The sequence below is a fragment of the Cervus elaphus genome, chromosome 15 (assembly GCF_910594005.1).
Source record: "Cervus elaphus chromosome 15, mCerEla1.1, whole genome shotgun sequence".
NCBI classification, from domain to species: Eukaryota; Metazoa; Chordata; class Mammalia; order Artiodactyla; family Cervidae; genus Cervus; species Cervus elaphus.
Genome location: NC_057829.1, coordinates 42,046,407 through 42,064,974, shown reverse-complemented (window position 1 = coordinate 42,064,974; position 18,568 = coordinate 42,046,407). Strand labels below are relative to the sequence as shown.

At 37.5% G+C, this 18,568-nt stretch overlaps 1 protein-coding gene across 1 annotated transcript in view; it reads left to right on the top strand.

Moving 5' to 3' along the window:
• The first annotated feature begins 318 nt into the window (after positions 1-318).
• The window catches only part of PTPN20 (protein tyrosine phosphatase non-receptor type 20), a 30,505-nt gene continuing 12,255 nt past the window's right edge, over positions 319-18,568 (top strand). Inside the window, exons 1-6 of the mRNA XM_043924756.1 lie at positions 319-324; positions 442-542; positions 3,794-3,906; positions 7,714-7,862; positions 10,504-10,594; positions 15,643-15,977. Coding sequence (XP_043780691.1) covers positions 319-324; positions 442-542; positions 3,794-3,906; positions 7,714-7,862; positions 10,504-10,594; positions 15,643-15,977 — 795 coding nt within the window. The remainder of the gene's footprint in view (positions 325-441; positions 543-3,793; positions 3,907-7,713; positions 7,863-10,503; positions 10,595-15,642; positions 15,978-18,568) is intronic.

The window sequence follows — 18,568 nt, the reverse complement described above, 5'->3', positions numbered from 1 at the left end:
CTGGATTAAATTACATAAGCACTGAAATAAAGATAAATAGTGTTAGTAACCTTATATTAACAATAAGCTAAATGAGATAAGCACTCATTATAAGAATCTCCTCTGGGCTGCAATAATAATCTTTTTTTTTTTTTTTTAAAGAAAAATAAGCTTTCTTTTTATGAACTTCTGGAAAATAACTTGGAAGATTAAAACTTGGGTGATTCAATAGAAATAATTTATATGTGCATGGTACTCTACATGCTGTTTTGATGGATTGGAAAATATTTAAAGGGAGATATACATTTCAAGTGATTTTCTAAGAGTAGAAATCACACCATGATTGTGATTTAATTCTATTATTGAAGACCTTATTGCTCTTCTTGAGAAGCTATAAAAATCATTTTCTCTTAAACTGTTGATTCCTAAAATATAGCTGTAATTTTTTTCATACGCCTATAGGTTTTTCAAAATGAAGTTAACTCAAGGAAGCTAAAAGTCTTTCTTCAAGATTTCCAACATAGTGATGATTCTGAAGATCAGTTTAAAGATGAGGCTGAAAGGTATAATTCATATGATTATTTAGTAAGTTTTCTGCTTATTCATATTCATAGCTAGATCTTTCAGTGGAGGCTGAATAATGGCCCTAAAATGTTTGATTAATTTTAAAAATATAGTACTTTGTAGTAAGTACAATCTGACTTATCTAGAAATAGGTTGTATTTATGACCTCATAAATATGCTATTAACACAAGAAAAAGGTATTCCTAAAGAATTCAGTTTCTCTATCATCTCAACAATTACCCAGTTCCGAAACCTTTGTAAGTGTGTTTGGAGTTCTTGGATGGGGCAGTGTACTTGAAGTAAGGTAAAGCTTAGTACACAACTAAGTTTTATAAGACATTACATGTTTCCAGAAAGAAAATAATGTATACTAGAAATGGAACTATTAGAATGGTGAATACTATATATGAAAAAAATTAAAAAACTTGAAGAAAAAGTAAATTTCTATTAGAAATGAAAGAAACAGCAACTTTAATGCCTATAAAATATTCAAATTTAGGTGTTATGTACAAAGACATTAAATAAGAAAATATTTTATCGAGTTATATTTTCTTGGAGGTTTGTAAGTAATATTAGCTACAGTCACTGGAAGAGCACTGCATAATAATGTGTACAGTATACAGTTGTATAAACAACTTTCAGAAGTGCATTAAATGAATAATAAATAACATTAATTTGAAAGTGTTTTGAGATAATATTATATGTTACTAATATATACTAATTATTAGATACTAATTACATACTAAGCACTGTATACAAATACAAAATATTAATAGTTCTTGTTCTGTAGTTTATAGTTGGAGCCCAGACACATAAAAGACAAAGTTAAATACAGTAGTAAATATTGTTATAGAATCAGAGTCCAAGGATTGTGGGTACAGAAAACAGAAAACTTTGCAAGGGGGAGAGTTCTCTACCAGCTGCTTTGAGGAAAAGATATTTTGGTTGGATTTGGGATCTTAAATAAACAGATATTCAGCAGGTGAAAAGCAAGGGAAGAAAATTTCAAGCTGTGGGAAGAAGTCTGAGCAAAAATAAGGAGCCGTGAAAATATCTTACTATTGGTGAGAAATGTTATGTGTCAAGAGTTATAGGGTATACGTTAATTGGAATGCCAGGAAGCTTGGGAAGATGAGAGGCAGAATAGAAAATATAATGTGGGCCATAGTTTGAATGAACTGAATATATGTAAAACCAAGGAGTACACATTTATTCAGTCTGTTAGAATGAAAACGAAGCACAGATGGAGTCTTTTTGCATCTTCCTATCTGTCTGTCAGTCATCTATCTATCTGTCATCTATCAAGAAGGAGGCTTGATGGTGAGATAACTGGTAGGAAATGGAGAACAAGTAGATGTTTACAGTAACTCAAGAAAAGGGGGAGGAACAAAGAGTTAGAAACCTGTTGTTACCCTCAGAAACAAAAGGAAGACATTTACTTTGTTAAGGCTGAGGCATAAAGTACATAAAGGAAATTAATAGAGATTAGGACAGAAAAGTAGGCAAGGGTGAGACTATTAGCCTCCTGAATTTATGAGTTCAGTGAGGAGCCTGAGTTTATCCTGAAGTTGGTGGGCAAGTATAACACTTAAATTTTCTTTTAAGGGAGAATTTTCTCAGGAATTGGAGAGCAGACCAAGAAATCAAATTAGGAGACTTTTGCTAAATGGGGTTGCAAATGAAAGAGCAAAAAGAGCCAAACTGATAGCATAAGTGAGTAAATTGAGTAGGGAGAAGTTGGAAAAGAAACAGAAAGGAAATGTGGGCTGGTATTTGAGAACCTGTTAGAGTATATAGAACAGTATTTTGATGGAGATAGATTAAAGGGTTTCCTATTTTTAAGGTAAGAAAGAATCAGTTGATTCATATCTATTCTTATGATATGGAAGAATTTGTAGGTAGGGAGAAATTAGTTATATATAAGAAAATATGCAACATTCGAGAAACTAAGACCATGGCATCTGGTCCCATCACTTCATGGGAAATAGATGGGGAAACAATGAAAACAGTGACAGACTTTATTTTGGAGGGCTCCAAAAGCACTGCAGATGATGACTGCAGCCATGAAATTAAAAGATGCTTGCCCCTTGGAAGAAAAGCTATGACCAACCTAGACAGCATTTTAAAAAGCAGAGACATTACTTTGCCAACAAAGGTCCATCTTGTCAAAACTATGGTTTTTCCAGTAGTCATGTATGGATGTGAGAGTTGGACTATAAAGAAAGCTGAGTGTGGAAGAATTGATGCTTTTGAACTGTGGTGTTGGAGAAGACTCTTGAGAGTCCCTTGGACTGCAAGGAGATCCAACCAGTCAATCCTAAAGGAAATGATTCCTGATATTCATTGGAAGGATTTATGCTGAAGCTGAACCTCCAATACTTTGGCCGTCTGATGCAAAGAACTGACTCATTTGAAAAGACCCTGATGCTGGGGAAGATTGAAGGGAGGAGGAGAAGGGGACGACAGAGGATGAGATGTTTGGATAGCATCACCAACTCGATGGACATGAGTTGGAGCAAGCTCGGGGAGTTGTTGATGGACAGGGAATCCTGGCGTGCCGCAGTCCATGTGGTCGCAAAGAGTCGGACATGACTGAGCCACTGAATTAAGGTGAACTGAACTTAAGAAAATAATTTTAGAAAAATGTCTCAGAGGAGACAGCATAGAGTTGAAAACCTGAAAGGATTAATTCTGAACATGGAGAAAACAAGGAATAATGAAGAATGCTGATGCACTTAAGTGTACATTTTTAAAGAGAGTAAGTTGAAAAAGTTTACTTTCTGGCTTACATTTCATAGTAGTGGCTGCATTGTTACTAAAGCAGAGGATTGAGAAAGGTAGTACATGAGAATGGTAGCTCAGAAATTAGGAATGGTAGAGGAAACGGAATAGAAACGTACCAGTGTTTTCCAAATGGTTCTTTGCTGATACTAGAAAGCCCAGTGACCCCAGTACTTTTTTTCTACCATAGCCTGGATAAAGGATGAAAGAAGATAAATAGGGGGATTGATCTAAGGCAGCTGGTTTGCAAGCGAAATGAAAGCTAAAGTTGGAGTTTGTGATCAGACATTGGGACTTTGGAATTATCTCTTTGAAAGTGGGCCAGTTCCTGGGGTTGACAACAGAAGTGGGTGGTTGAACTGAAATGGAGGTGAATGTCAATTGAATAGTTAATATAGATTATCAGAGATTCTCTCTTAAACACACATACATTCTCTAAGCCATGGGCAAATATAAATTTCTTTTCTAGTGAGAATGACGGCACCTTGCGGAAAACCAGTAGCTACTTTCTAAAGCAGAAGTTGAGCAGTGAGGATGAAGAGCTTGCAGGGCCTTCCCATCCTGAGATTCCTACACTTCAGGGTATGACCTCATCCCATTTTATTAGCGGATTCTTGATGAGGCTATATTTCAGAGGTATGCTCAGAGAAATTTCTAATAGAGATGCAGGAAAAGAGCTAGGAAAAACTTTTTCAAAAGGGGAAAAGATGATTTTCTAGGATTTTCCTTTAAAAATGAAGAAACTGTTCCATACCTCACATTAATAAAAGGTACATTTCTGTTCTTTCTTTAAGTATTTTAGTATAGCAAACATGTCAATTTAATAAAATGAGCTGTGTATTTCTTAACAACTTTTATGGATTAAATATGACCTGCCTCTTCATTTTCTTAATTTGACTTTGTTGCACAGTAGTTACTTTGTAAGTAAAATAATAACTTTTTTTTTGGATTATACATTATCGTATGTGTGAAAAAAGAAAATATAGGTATGAATAATAAAGTAAACCATAATACTGTCTCTTCCTTCTCTCAGCATTTTTTTTCCCCAGCAAGGCTAGAACACAGTGAGAAGCCAAATGGGTGTTTCTGTTTGGGATGGAAGATGATCAAAATGGATTCAAATGGGAATTTTGTCTGCTCCTTTGGCTTCCTGCACTGTAGGCGGATTCTTTACCAGCTGAGCTACCAGGGAAGGGCTTCCCTGGTGGCTCAGAGGTTAAAGCGTCTGCCTGCAGTGCAGGAGACCTGGGTTCCATACCTGGGTCGGGAAGATCCCCTGGAGAAGGAAATGGCAATCCACTCTAGTATTCTTGCCTGGAGAATCCCATGGACGGAGGAGCCTGGTGGGCTACAGTCCACGGGGTCGCAAAGAGTCAGACACGACTGAGCGACTTAACTTTAACTTTAACTTGGCTTCCTAGTGGCTACTCCCTGGTGGTTCAGATGGTAAAGCGTCTGCCTGCAGTGCAGGAGACCTGGATTCGATCCCTTGGTCGGGAAGATCCCCTGGAGAAGGAAATGGCAACCCACTCCAGTATTCTTGTCTGGAGAATCCCATGGACAGAGGAGCCTGGTGGGCCACAGTCCACGGGGTCACAAAGAGTCGGACACAACTGAGTGACTTCAGTTCACTTCTGGGCTTCATAGAGATACTTGTGGGAAATTTTAGGATTTCTGTGACTGCCTCTCCCCACCAACAGTTCCTCATTTTTGCCTCTAGAAAGAGTTTTGGATATAATAGGGTTCCAAGACAAGATGAGTTTCTCAGGGCAGTGCAGATTCTTAGAAACTTATACCTCTTTTTATGCCCATTCTTTTGTTTAATTGCTTCTTGTGTATTTTTGCTGGTATTTACTTGATTTTTGTTATATGATTTGGCTTTGGAAAGAGATTTCACTTATGCATTTTACCTCAGAATTCTTCTGTTTTTAAAAAATGAGAGTCCTTTTATGTATCAGGATTTCTGTTTTTCTGGCTGTGTTGGGTCTTAGTTGCAGCATGTGGGATCTTTGTTGTGGTACCAGACTTCTCTCTAGTTGTATGCTTGGGCTCCAGAGGGCATGGACTTTGTAGTTTGTGACATGCAGTCTCTCTAGTTGAGGCACGTGGGCTCAGTAATTGAGGTGTGTGGGTTTAGTTACTTTGAGGCATGTGGGAACCAGGTTCCCCAACCAGAGGTTGAACCCACTGTGTTGGAAAGAAGATTCTCAACCATCAGACCACTAGGAAAATCCCTCAAAATTCATATTTTAAAAAAATTATTTTAATATTGAGTTTCTAGATTTATGGCATTTTGACCAGTGTACATGATCTTTAAAATTTTAGATATTTAGAATCTAGATTATTGACCTGACCTAAAAGACCATTAGTTTTTCAGAAAATTTCCATATGTACTATTAAATAGAATGTATTCTTTTGTTGTGATTGGTTACAAGTATATAGCTATATAATATAGATCCATATCTGTAGTATAATATATCATCATTGTTTTTGTTGTTGTTCAGTCGTTCAGTCATGTCCAACTTTTTGCAACCCCGTAGACTGCAGCGTGCCAGACTTCCCTGTCCCCCATCATCTCCCTGAGCTTGCTCAAACTCATGTCCATTGAGTCAGTGATACCGTCAAATTACTTACAATTGTATATAACATATAGAGATATATGTTATACATTTATTTTAGTGCTGTCAATTATATCATATAGATCCTCTTAATCCTTGTGATGTGTATGTGTGTATGCACATGTGCATGCTTGATCTGTTTTAGAATTAGAGTTAGAGGTGTATTAGACTCTGCATATATTCTCATCTCAGATTCCAGGGTCCAGGGACTTCTAACACTTGGTCCCAGGGAGGACAAAAGTTCTTTCTATTTCCCATCCATGTCTTGTATGTGTTTTGTTTTTGTCCAGTCCCTCAGTTGTGTCTGATGCTTTGTGAGCCCATAGACTGCAGCATGCCAGGCGTCCCTGTCCTTCTGTATCTCCCAGAGTTTGCTAAAACTCACGTCCATCGAGTCAGGGATGCCATCCAACCATCTCATCCTCTGTTGCCTGCTTTACCTCCTGCCCTCAGTCTTTCCCAGCATCAGCATCTTTTCCAATAAGTCGGCTCTTCGCATCAGGTGGCCAAAGTATTGGAGTTTCAGCTTCAGCATAAGTCCTTCCAATGAATATTCAGGACTGATTTCCTTTAGGATTGACTGATTTGATCTCCTTGTTGTCCAAGAGACTCTCAAGTCTTCTCCAACACCACAGTTCAAAAGCATCAATTCTTTGGCACTCAGCCTTCTTTATGGTCCACCTCTCACATCTACACATGACTTACTGGAAAAACCATAACTTTGACCATATCAGCAAAAATAATGTCTCTTTGTCAGCAAAGTAATGTCTCTACTTTATAATGTGCTGTCTAGGTTTGTCATAGCTTTTCTTTCAAGGAGCAAGCATCTTTTAATTTCATGGCTGCCATCACCGTCTGCAGTGCTTTTGGAGCCCTCCAAAATAAAGTCAGTCACTGTTTCCATTGTTTCCCATTTATTTGCCGTGAAGTGATGGAACCAGATGCCATGATCTTCATTTTTGAATGTTGAGTTTTAAGCCAGCTTTTCACTCTCCTCTTTCACCTTCATCAAGCGGTTCTTTAGTTCCTCTTTGCTTTCTGCCATTAGGTTGGTGTCATCTGCATATCTGAGGTCATTGATATTTCTCCCAGCAATCTTGATTCCAACTTGTGCTTCATCCAGCCCAGCATTTCGCCTAATGTACTCTGCATATAAGTTACATAAGCAAGGTGACAATATACAGCCTTGGCCTACTCCTTTTCCAATTTGCAGCCAGTCCGTTGTTCCATGTCTGGCTCTAATTGTTGCTTCTTGATTTGCTTACAGGTTTCTCAGGAGGCAGGTAAGATGGCCTGATATTCCCATCTCTTTAAGAATCTTCCACAGTTTGTTGTGATCCACGCAAAGAATTTAGCATAGACAATGAAACAGAAATAGATGGTTTTCTGGAATTCCCTTGCTTTTTCTATGATCCAACAGATGTTGGTAATTTGATCTCTGCCTTGCTTGCCTTGGCATAATTGTCAATATATACACTCAGTCACATTATAAAACAGATCACTTCTCAGTCTATCATATCTGTTATATTTATAATGCAATGGTTTTTTCTAAGAATAGTGGATTTTGTGTAAAATCAAGGTGTGTAGTCATGATTTTTCCAAAATAAGGACCCTTCCTTTAAAAGTAATAATAGACTTTTCACCTCTGGAAAAATAAAATTCTATTAATTCTTAAATGGCTGGATCTTTATTTAAGAGAAAACAATAAAAATAAAATCTCCCTTCACACATATACAAGTAACTTACAGATGTGAATTTTTCTCTTTCTTAGGTGTGGAAATTGTTTCTGAAAAGGAGCTAGCTCAGTTAGCTCTGGTTCGACCATTAGTATTCAATATGCAGGAGCAATCAGCCATCAGGGATTATTTTAAAATACTTACAAAAAAAGTATCAGAATATGAAATCACCCAGGAATTTATGGTAAATATTTTGGTTTTAACCAAGGTCTATATGTGATTTGTTTTTCTACTTCTCAATCAGAGAATATCTGTTCTTTTTTTTCAGGTTGAATATGTTGTTTTTATTTTTAAATATTAAATTTGTTTCTAAAGTGATGGGTGTACATAATAAAAGAATGAAATAGCATGAAAGGTTATAAAACAGATAAAGTCTCTTTTTCTCTCTTGATTCCCTTTACCACTATTAAATCTGTCATTAAACTTTCAGAAAAATTGTTGGCATGTACTTTATTATTTTGCTCTTTCTTTCCTTTTATAAAGAATTCCAATAAGAAATAATCCCCAAATATATTATGAGCATATATAGTCCTATCTCATTCTTTTTAAGTATTGCATGGTAGTTATATGAATGAAGAGTTTTTTCCTTTAAATAGTCCTCTATGATGAACATTTAGATTATTACAGATGTTGTTATTATGAAAAACATTGCCCCTCTTCATTCATGTTCCTATGCATAGTCTTTAGAACAAATTCCTGGAAAGACAACCAGTATTTTGGGATGTTTGATTTTTGGGTCTTTACTCATCTTTCAAGTGACAGATGATTTCTTGTTGATGTTCTAATTGGCATTTCTTAATTTGAGAACAGATAGCTTTCCATATGCTTTTAAGCCTTGTATATTTATTTTCGGTGAACTAATTCCAGTTGTTTGCCTAATTTTCTATTTGTTCCTTTTCTTATCAGTTTTTAACTCTTTATATAATGAAGAAATTATCCTTTTTGTATGTGTTTTGTATAGTAAAATTTTCCACTTTGTTTTTTGTGTTACATGTGTGTGCATATACATTTACTGTGAGGAAATAGCTAATTTTTAATGGTTGAATATGTCATTCTTTCTTTTGGGGCCTTCAGGGTTTTCTGCATCCTTTAGGGATTCTCCTTTCACTCTAGGAACATAGCAATTATTTCTTGCTTTTTTTCCTAATATTTTATGATTTTTTTCAATGCATAAATCTTTCATCCAGCCAACATGTAATTTGTTATAAGATATTTGGTAGGGATCCAACACTCTATAGCTAATCAGTTGTTCAATGATCCTCTTGTCCCAACTTCAGTGATGTGAAATGCTACTTTTTCATATACTGAAGCACCATGTATATTTTATTTTTGTGGTTTTTAAAATTGATTTGTTTATTCATGTACCAAACTTTTAAAATTAACATAACTTTGTATTATATTTTACCATAGATTAAGACTTGTCTTCCCTCATCACTCTTCTTTTATAGAATTGTTCTGCTTCTTTTTACAGTTGCTTTTTTCTAGGCTACTTTTAGAATTGGTTTGCAGAAAGATTAAAATGTAAAAATAGATGTGGAGATTGTTTCTGAAAAGAAGCTAGCTGTTAGCTCTGGTTCGACCATTAATATTCAATACTCAGTAGCAATCAACCATCAGGGATTATTTTAAAATACTTACAAAAAAAGTATCAGAATATGAAATCACCCAGGAATTTGTGGTAAATATTTGGGTTTTCACCAAGATCTATGTGTGACCCTGATATTATCTTACGGCTTAAAACCTGGATTCTCCTTCTCCATTGCAGTACTGGCCAACATTCACTTACGGTAGTGCCAAGTTGGCTACCCAAGAGTTACTGAAGAGTTTTTAAAAGGTATGGACTCTCAGGCTTTATCTACAGTTGTTCAAATAGGGTAGGGCTGGGTACCTATCAGCTCCCTTTGTGTATGAAACAAGGCCTCCCTAGTTAGTTTTAGTTCTCCTTTGTGTTCTGTGTTCATGTGTTCTGTGCTGTTGTTACCATACTGTTAATTGTTTTCTAAAGAGGACCTGTATACATCCATGCCTTTATTACTATTCTCCTACCTGGTGTAACGCCCATTCACCTCTTCTTTCCTTTCACACACACAGATTTCCAAGCTACTAACTTCTGAGCCTCAGGAAGGCTCAGTTCAAGTGCTGCTTTCTTTCCAGGAGCTTTCCTTTCCATACCTTCAAGTACAGTCTAGTGCTGTCATTTATACTAGTGTGTCTCTACATTGGTCACATGGCCACCTCTCTAGCTGTTGTTAACTTCTTAAGTATAAAGCCATTTTCAGATTCGTCTTTGTATTGCAGAATGTGGAACAGTGATGAGTACATACTAAATGTTCATTTAATGTCGAATTCACAGTTGGTAATCAAGCTTTTGAAAAGAAGAATTCTTTAGTGTTCTAACTATAATTTCTTCATGGGGCAAGGAGTAAATTGTGAGAGTTTATATTTTTGTTTCTGTTATTTTATTATTTTCATTTATAAAATGATAGATTAAGGGGTAGGTCCTAAGAAGTTAATATTCTGTATTGGCGTTTTTTTTAATGAAAAAGGAAAAATCTTGGCGTTCAAGGGAAAAAGTATCTCCAGAGAGTTGAGCATCTCCTTATCAAGCAACTTGTTGATTCACATCTCAAATCTGAGATATTTTATATAGGACTTTTCCAGTGGAGCTCTGACTTCTTTACTTACCATGGAACACATTTAATATCAGGACATGTCATAAAGGGACTTGAGAATCATGAACACTACACAAAGACAGATATTTTTTCTTTCTTCCTTTTTTTTTCTGTCATAGTAAATGTATTACTTATATTTCTTACCTTTTAAAGGCTTTGGAAGTTAAGAAGCTGCCTGCTGTTTTCCACTCTGGGAATGAACTACACAACAGAGACAAAAATAGATATCAAGATATTCTTCCATGTAAGCTAACAATGGTTTTAATTATTTTCCTATTTACACTTGATAAAAGGTAAGAAGTGGGTTGTATGGCTTTCAGTATTAGCCATTTTGACCTGTGACCATGATGAAGAACTCTGGAAGCTAGCACTGGGTGACCTGGGCATTTTCTTGGTTATCCTAGATCATGAAGAAGGTCAGGTCTTCTATCGCAGGTAAATCTACTCACTGTCACAGGATTCTTTTCACAAGTCCTTCAACCCTGTTCTTATGCATTACTACTTCTGAAACATCTTATGCATTGTTGCATCTAAAATAGAAAGTTTAATACTCTGAGACATCTTTCACTTTTGCTACCCTAAGCCCTTACCACCTTCCCTGATCATTTTGTTTAGACACACAAATACAATGGTACTATTTATATCCTTTGTCCTGAACAATAAAGCTGCCAATCTACCCTCCAACAGGAGGCTTCCCTTTGATTGTTGCCAAAGACATACTCATTGCTTTCTAGGGCTAGTTTCTTCCCCACCCAGTTACAGATTCATCTGTCTCAGACCTTCCAAAGAGCAGAAACAAAGCAACACAATTTTACTCTTAGGATGGAAATCTCATTTTTATGCCTCACATTCCTTTCAAAGTCAAAAAAATTTTCCAAATTAAATTACCATTTTTCTTCCTACAAAACGACCTTCTTTATTCTGTACCTTATTTAGTTTAACCACTCATTTGTTCAAGCCAGAGAACCCGAGTCACCTGCAGTATCCAAAGTGGTCACAAAGTCCTTTCAATTCTACCTTCTTAATACCTCAAGAGTCCTCCCGCATCTCTTGATTCCCACTGCTGCTAACTTAGATTGAGTCTGCTTTCTCTCTCAGCTAGTTTCTGTCTTCTTCACTGCCTCTGCTCCCATCTACTCATAGTAGCTACTGAAATAATTTCCCTAAAAACTCTGAAGGTACTAACAAGTTCCATGAAGTGGCCATAATCCCCCTCTTCTGCTGTATTACCTTCTCTTTCCCAGCCTGCACCTGTGGCTTCATGACAAGTTCCCTATGATCATTTGACCAAGGACAGGAAGACTGGGCCCAGGTAACAGATGGTTCTGCATGATATGCAGGCACCTCCTAAAAGTAGATAGCAGCTGCACTACAGTGCCTTTTTTGGGACATGCCTGAAAGACAGTGGTGAAGGGAAATCCTCTCAGTTGGTAGAACTTTCAGCAGTGTACTTGGTTGTTCATTTTGCTTGGAAGCAGAAATGGCCAGAGGTACAAATCTTTATTAATTCATGGGCTGTGGTCAGCTGTTTGGCTGGATGGTCAGAGACTTAGAAGAAACATAACTGGGAAGTTGATCACAAGGAAATCTGGGAGAGATAAGTGTGTGTAGATCTCTCTGAAAGGGCAAAACCATGAATATATTTGTGTCTTTTGTGAATGTTCATTGAAGGGTGATTTAAGAAGAGGTTTTAACAATCAAGTGAATAGGATGACCTATTCTGTGGATACTAGTCAGCCTCTTTCTCAAATACTCCTGTTCTTATCCAATGGATTAATGAATAAAGTAGACTTGCTGGCAGGAATAGAGGCTATACATGGAGTCATCAACATGGACTTCTCCTCACCAGGCTGACCTTGCTATGGCCATTTCTGAGTGCCCAATCTGCCAGTAGCAGAGACCGACACTGAGGCCCTAATATGACACCGTTTCCAAGTGTGATCAGCCCCCTAGCTACCTGATGACAGGTTGATTACATTGAATTGCTTCTGTCATGGAAGGAACAATGCTTTTTTGCTTACTAAAACAGACACGATATGGATTTGCCTTTCCTGTATCCAAACTTCTACCTAATCTACCAAATGGACCTGAAGAATGCCTTACCACCATCATGGTAGTCCACACAGCCTTGCTTCTGATCAAGGAACTCACTTAGAGGCAAATTATTTGTGGCAGTGGGCCCATGATTATGTAATTCACTGGTCTTGACACACTCCTCATCATTCTGCGGCAGCTGGCTTGATAGAGCAGCGGAATGACCTTTTGTAGACACAGTAACGGTGCCAGCTAGGTGGCAGTACCTCACAGTGTTGGAGCAGTGTTCGCCAAGAGGTTATATTTGCTCCAAATTAGGGCCCAATACATGATGCTATTTCTGCCACAGCCAGGAATCAGGAGTCAAGGGATGGAAATGACAGTGGCCCCAGGCACTGTCACCTTTGAAGTGAAAGCTGAAAGTCGCTTAGTTGTGTCTGACTCTCTGTGATTCCATGGACTGTAGCGTGGGTAGCCATTCCCTTCTCCAGGGCATCTTCTCACCTCAAGGATCGAAACCCCGTCTCCTGCATTGCAGGCAGATTCTTTACCGTCTGAGCCACCAGGGAAGCCTCACTGTTACTGCTAGTGATCTACTAACACAATTTTTGCTTCCTGTCACTGTAACCTTATGCTCTGCTGGTCTCACTTCTGGTGGCTCTCTTCATTAATGGCATCTGGTATTTGGTAAGGACTTTCCACCTGAAAACTTGAGTCTTCCTCGAAGGGCAGCAAATCATGGAATTATTTGTAGATTATGGAGTCTAGAAGAATTGCTGCATAATATGGAACAAATGACTTAGGTACTTTGAATAAAGATTCCTTATCTGAAAGGCATGAATAATAATATGACTCTTCAAAGGACTGTTTTGAAGTTCAGATGAGGTGATGCATGGCTTGCGTGTTTGCACTGAATTCTCTTTTTGAGGGGAACTGAGACTAAACCACCACCACCACATTTCTCCTATGGCCACCAGAGCTATTTCTTTCCTGCTAAATACAAGCATACCTGGTTTTATAGTGCTACACTTTATTGTGCTTTGCAGATACTATGTTTTTTTATAAATTGAAAGTTTGTGACAACTCTGTGTTGAACACCATTTTTCCAACAGCATTTCCTTACTTCCTGTCTCTGTGTCATGTTTTGGAAATTTCTGCAATATGTCAAACTTTTTCATTATTATTGTATCTGTTACAGTGATCTACTGTCAGTGATCTGTAACGTTACTATTGCAAAAAGATTACAACTTGCTGCAGCCTCAGATGATGGTTAGCATTTTTTTAGCAGTAGGGTATTTCATAATTAAGTACTTCGTTTTATATAAACATTATATTATTGCACATTTACCAGACTACAGTATAGTGTAAACATAACTTTTATATGCTCTGGGGAACAAAAAAATTGATGTGGCTTGTTTATTGCGATAGTCCCTTTATTGTGGTGGTCCGGAACCAAACCTGTGTGGTCTCCGAGGTATGCCTGTGTTGTATAGTTTGTTTCTGAAATCCTTTCCTTTTATGTATTCCCTTTGTGTGTTCTGCATCCTTCAGTATTTTAATAATTATTGTCCTTTTTTTCATCTATTTTTTTTGATTCTGGGAAAATTCCTTAAGCTGTATTCTAAATTACTAATTTGTTTTTCTGTTTGCTTCTCACTTTAGGGATTTTTAATTGATAAATTGTGGTTTTTATTTGAAAGCAAGCTTTTATTGCTTTAGATTGTTTAATTTTTACTTATTAAATTCCCCCTTTGAAAATAAAAAGTTACTTTCTACTATAAAGTGGTACATATTTACTGTAAAAATTTAGATAATAAAACAGTCCCTACTAGCATTTTGATAAACGCTGTGCTGTGTTGTGCTCAGTCGTGTCAGACTCTGTGACCCCATGAACTGCCAGTAGCCTGCCAGTCTTCTGTGTCCATGGGATTTTTCAGGCAAGAATACTGGAGTGGGTTGTCATTTCCTTCTGCAGGGAATCTTCCCCACCCAGGAATCGAGCCCACATCTCCTGCATTGGCAGGCAGATTCTTTACTTCCGAGCTACCAGAGAAGCTCTTATATATGACATATATGTATATATACATATATATGATGAAAGATCTCAGTTTAATGCCCTTTTACCTCCTTTGTAATTTAAAAATGTAACAAATTTATGTCAATAAACATGCATATATATGTATATCATCCTTTTAAATAATAAAATAATGTTTGCTCAGATTTCATTTAAAATACAAATAAGAATTCTTAAAGTATTCTTATCTTATAGAAAGGAAGACATTTGCTGTGATTTCTCAGAATGGTATCCTTTTGTGGAGTACTAGGTATCTTTATATATCTAGTGATTGTTTTGTCTATTCATATTTACAAGGAGAGATTTATGTTTGCTATTTTTTAATTTGAGAAAGGTTCTGTCAGAACTGGTGTAAGCCCTGTTGAGAGATCTTGGTCATAGTGTTTTTGGTAGATGAGTGGGCCTCCTGACTTGAGTACTAGGGAGGAGCTGCTGGTGAGACCACGGCATGGCAGGGAAAGACCCTCTTTTTATTCTCTCTGTGGGAGCAGTGGTGGAACCAGAGCTCCAGGTGTCTACGTAAAGTGAAGAGAGGGTTCCTGGGCCAGTGGGGTTTATTAGTGAGCCATGTTATTGGCTTTTCCCCTCTCATATTTGTTAATAATAATCCATATTTTGAGCAAATCCCCTTTGTAGCATCCTTTTGCCACAATACTTTTGCTTTGATGAGCATGCTACTTCACCAGGTGAAATCTGAGAATGGACATAAAAGATAGGCTACTTTGTGTGCAGGGAGTTGATAGAATTCTAATAATCATAGAATTTGTATCTACTCAACTATCCCAATCTTTTTTTTTTCAAAAACATTAGTTCCTTTCTGGCTGCTGCTGCTCTGAGCTTTGAGGTTCTCTGGATTTGTAGGAGAATGCCATTCATCCACTTGCTCCGTCAGAGGGCTCCTCCTTTGGTGTGTTTAGTTATATGCTAGGAGATACCTCTCTTGGCCTATTCCTACTCGTGACATATGTAACAGAAATCTCTCAAGGTGTCTGGATACTGATGGCATTCTTCTCTTTTTAGTAGAAACAGATTTTTTTTAAAAAACCTTACCCTAATTGTATATTTCTAGAAACTCCTATGCTATCTTTTCTATTGGTCAAAGAGTGAAATGATTTCATGAAATCTGCATGTATTGCATATCCTGCTTTTCCTTTATCTGCTACATGTTTCTGTTTTTGTAATAGATGATTCAACACGTGTTCCTCTTGGAGAAAACAAGGATTACATCAATGCCAGTTATATTAAAATAGTCAATTCTGGAGAAGAGTATTACTATATTGCTACCCAAGGACCACTGCCAACTACCACGAATGACTTTTGGCAAATGATTTTGGAAAATAACTCTAATGTTATTGCCATGATAACCAAAGAGAAAGAACGTGGAGTTACCAAATGCCACCATTACTGGCCTATTTCTGTGAAGAAACCTTTGAAATTGAAAAGCTGTCATATCTTCCTGGAGAACTACCAAATACTTCAGTATTTCATCATTCGATTGTTTCAAGTTGTCAAGAAGTCTGTAAGTTAAAAAAATAAAATCAGCATTAGATATATATTTCCTTATATATGCACACGTCAGGATAGGAAGTTAGAAGTCAGGTGGGCCATAGCTGGGGACACTTGTTTAAAGTAATTTTTTTTTTACTTCTCCCTGGTACCAGAAACTAAGACAACACCATTTCTTCTTCTGCCTAACCAAACTCTGACTGGAGAGATGAAATAATTGAAAAGTGGAGTTGGGGTGGTTGAGAAAGAGTATTGGACGTTGCCTAATCCTGGGGTGTACTTTGGCTACCTCTGCTGAGAGGGACAGATACGATGAAGTCCTTAACATATGCTGATAATCACTGGGCTAGGCATGGTGCTCCTTACTGAGTAGCAAATTGTTCGGTGCACTCACTGGTACTTGCAGTTACTGTGCTCAATGGATGGTAATATTGAGATCTGTATGGGGTGCAGAAAGGAGGTTCTCTTTGGGTTTGGGCAGATGATTTGCTAGAGGAGGTGACATCTGTATTGAGAATTTACCCAAGTGAGAAAAATGAAAACAGTAAGTAGATGATGAAGGTATAAAATAGCATGGGACATATGTACAGAGAGATGTAAGTAGTTAAGAGTTTCTGGAATGTAAAAATTCAAATACCAGGGAGGAATGAGAGATGAGATGAGGCTATAGAAAGTAAGTAGAGAAAGCCAGAACATGAAATGTTTTGGATTTCAGCTAAGGAGCACAAACTTTATTATGAAGATAATTAGGAGACATTGAAGAATTTTAGTAAGAAGGGTATGTGATCAACTTAGGGCAACTAGCAACTAGATAGAAAGCAAGGACTTTGATGCTTTTCCGATAAAATTGGCAGACTTTATATGACTTAGGACTTGTGACTGATAAGGAGTGTTCAAAAATTATGCTGTCCAATGTGATAGCCACATTTGACTGTTTTAGATTTAAATCATTTAAACTTACATAAAATACCAAATTTAGTTCCTCACTTGCAATAGCCACACTTCTAGTGTTTAATCACATATTACTAGTGACTACCATATGGGCAGCCCATCCTTGAAGAAAGTAATATTGGGAAGTATTGGTCTAGAATAATCCATAGAACAATTCATTTCTTGCTCTAACAGACTCGGAAAATAGCAAAGGAATGATTTATAGGAGAAAGTGATGTTACATTGCTCTAAGTGGATTTGACTAGCAAGTAGGTGATACATGTGTTCTATAAGAATGAAGGTGGTGGGAGTTAAATTGGAAACTTGAAGAGTGATGAGATTTGGAATCATCACCAAAGAAGTTGATTGGAGCACAGGCAATGATCAGGAAAAGGTTGCTGAAGGTGCTGAGGTTGGAACCCATAATTTGCAATAACAATAAAATATGCAACTATGGGGGGGGGGGAGCAAGAAAAAAAAGAAGAATAAAAAAAAAAGAGAAAAAAAAATATGCAACTATGTGATTTTTTTTTTTCCTAACCATGGGATTCCTGAGCAGAGATTATGGAACTGATTCAGGGAGGGATGTTGCTCAGGATATGTGGCAAGATTCAAAGGATGAATGGAGATGACAGTTTGGTAAGAGAATGATTTAGATAATCAGTCATAAGTCTAAACTTAGGGAGATGAATGGAATCAGCAGCTAGGAGGAAATAGAGGACATCAATGGCAGAAGAATTCCATCTAGTCACATTGTTGGAGGTGAAGGACAGATAAAGTGATAGCATAAGAGTTTCTGCTCAGAAAATGATGGTGGAATCTAAGAACTGGAAGATTTTTTATACTGGCCATTATAGGTGATGGTGAGTCCAAGGAGTAAACACATTGTGAGGACTAGAAAACATGAATGGTCTCCTCTGTAAGAGAGAAATAAAAATGTGAGGCTAGAGTGTCTGTTTGGCTGTTGAGATCCCAAATTTGCCCTGTCAGAATCTGTGGTAAGGTGATAGTGATGAGAAGACGAAGTTAAGAGGTATGAAACTTAAAAAGAAGTGGGGTTTTTGTACAAGGAGAAGAAATAATGAATTGGAAATTGTGTTGGGCAGCAAGGAGTATGCAACTAATCTCTAGACTCTGTAGTACCTGGAACACAGGAGAATAGGTGGCCTGGATTAGAGAGAACCGCAGAGTGTAGTACCCATGGAGGCTAGGCAAGGAAGTAGAAGAAGCATTTAGGGAAGTGATGATGCCTTCCAAGAGTTTACTGTAGCATGGGGGCCTGAGGAGATCAAACCAGTCCATCCTAAAGGAAATCAGTCTTGAATATTCATTGGACCGACTGATGCTGAAGCTGAAACTCCAATACTTTGGCCACCTGATGCAAAGAACTGACTCATTGCAAAAGACTCTGATGCTGGGGAAGACTGAAGGCAGGAGGAGAAGGGGATGACAGAGGATGAGATGGTTGGATGGAATCACTGACTCGATGGACATGAGTTTGAGCAAGCTCACAGAGTTGGTGATGGGCAGGGAAGCCTGGTGTGCTGCAGTCCATGGGATGGCAAAGAGTCGGACACGACTGAGCAACTGAACTGAACTGGGGGTCTGAGTAAGAAGGGAAATGTTGAAGAGATAAAGTCGGGAGAGAGACAGAAAGATAGAATTGAGGAGCAT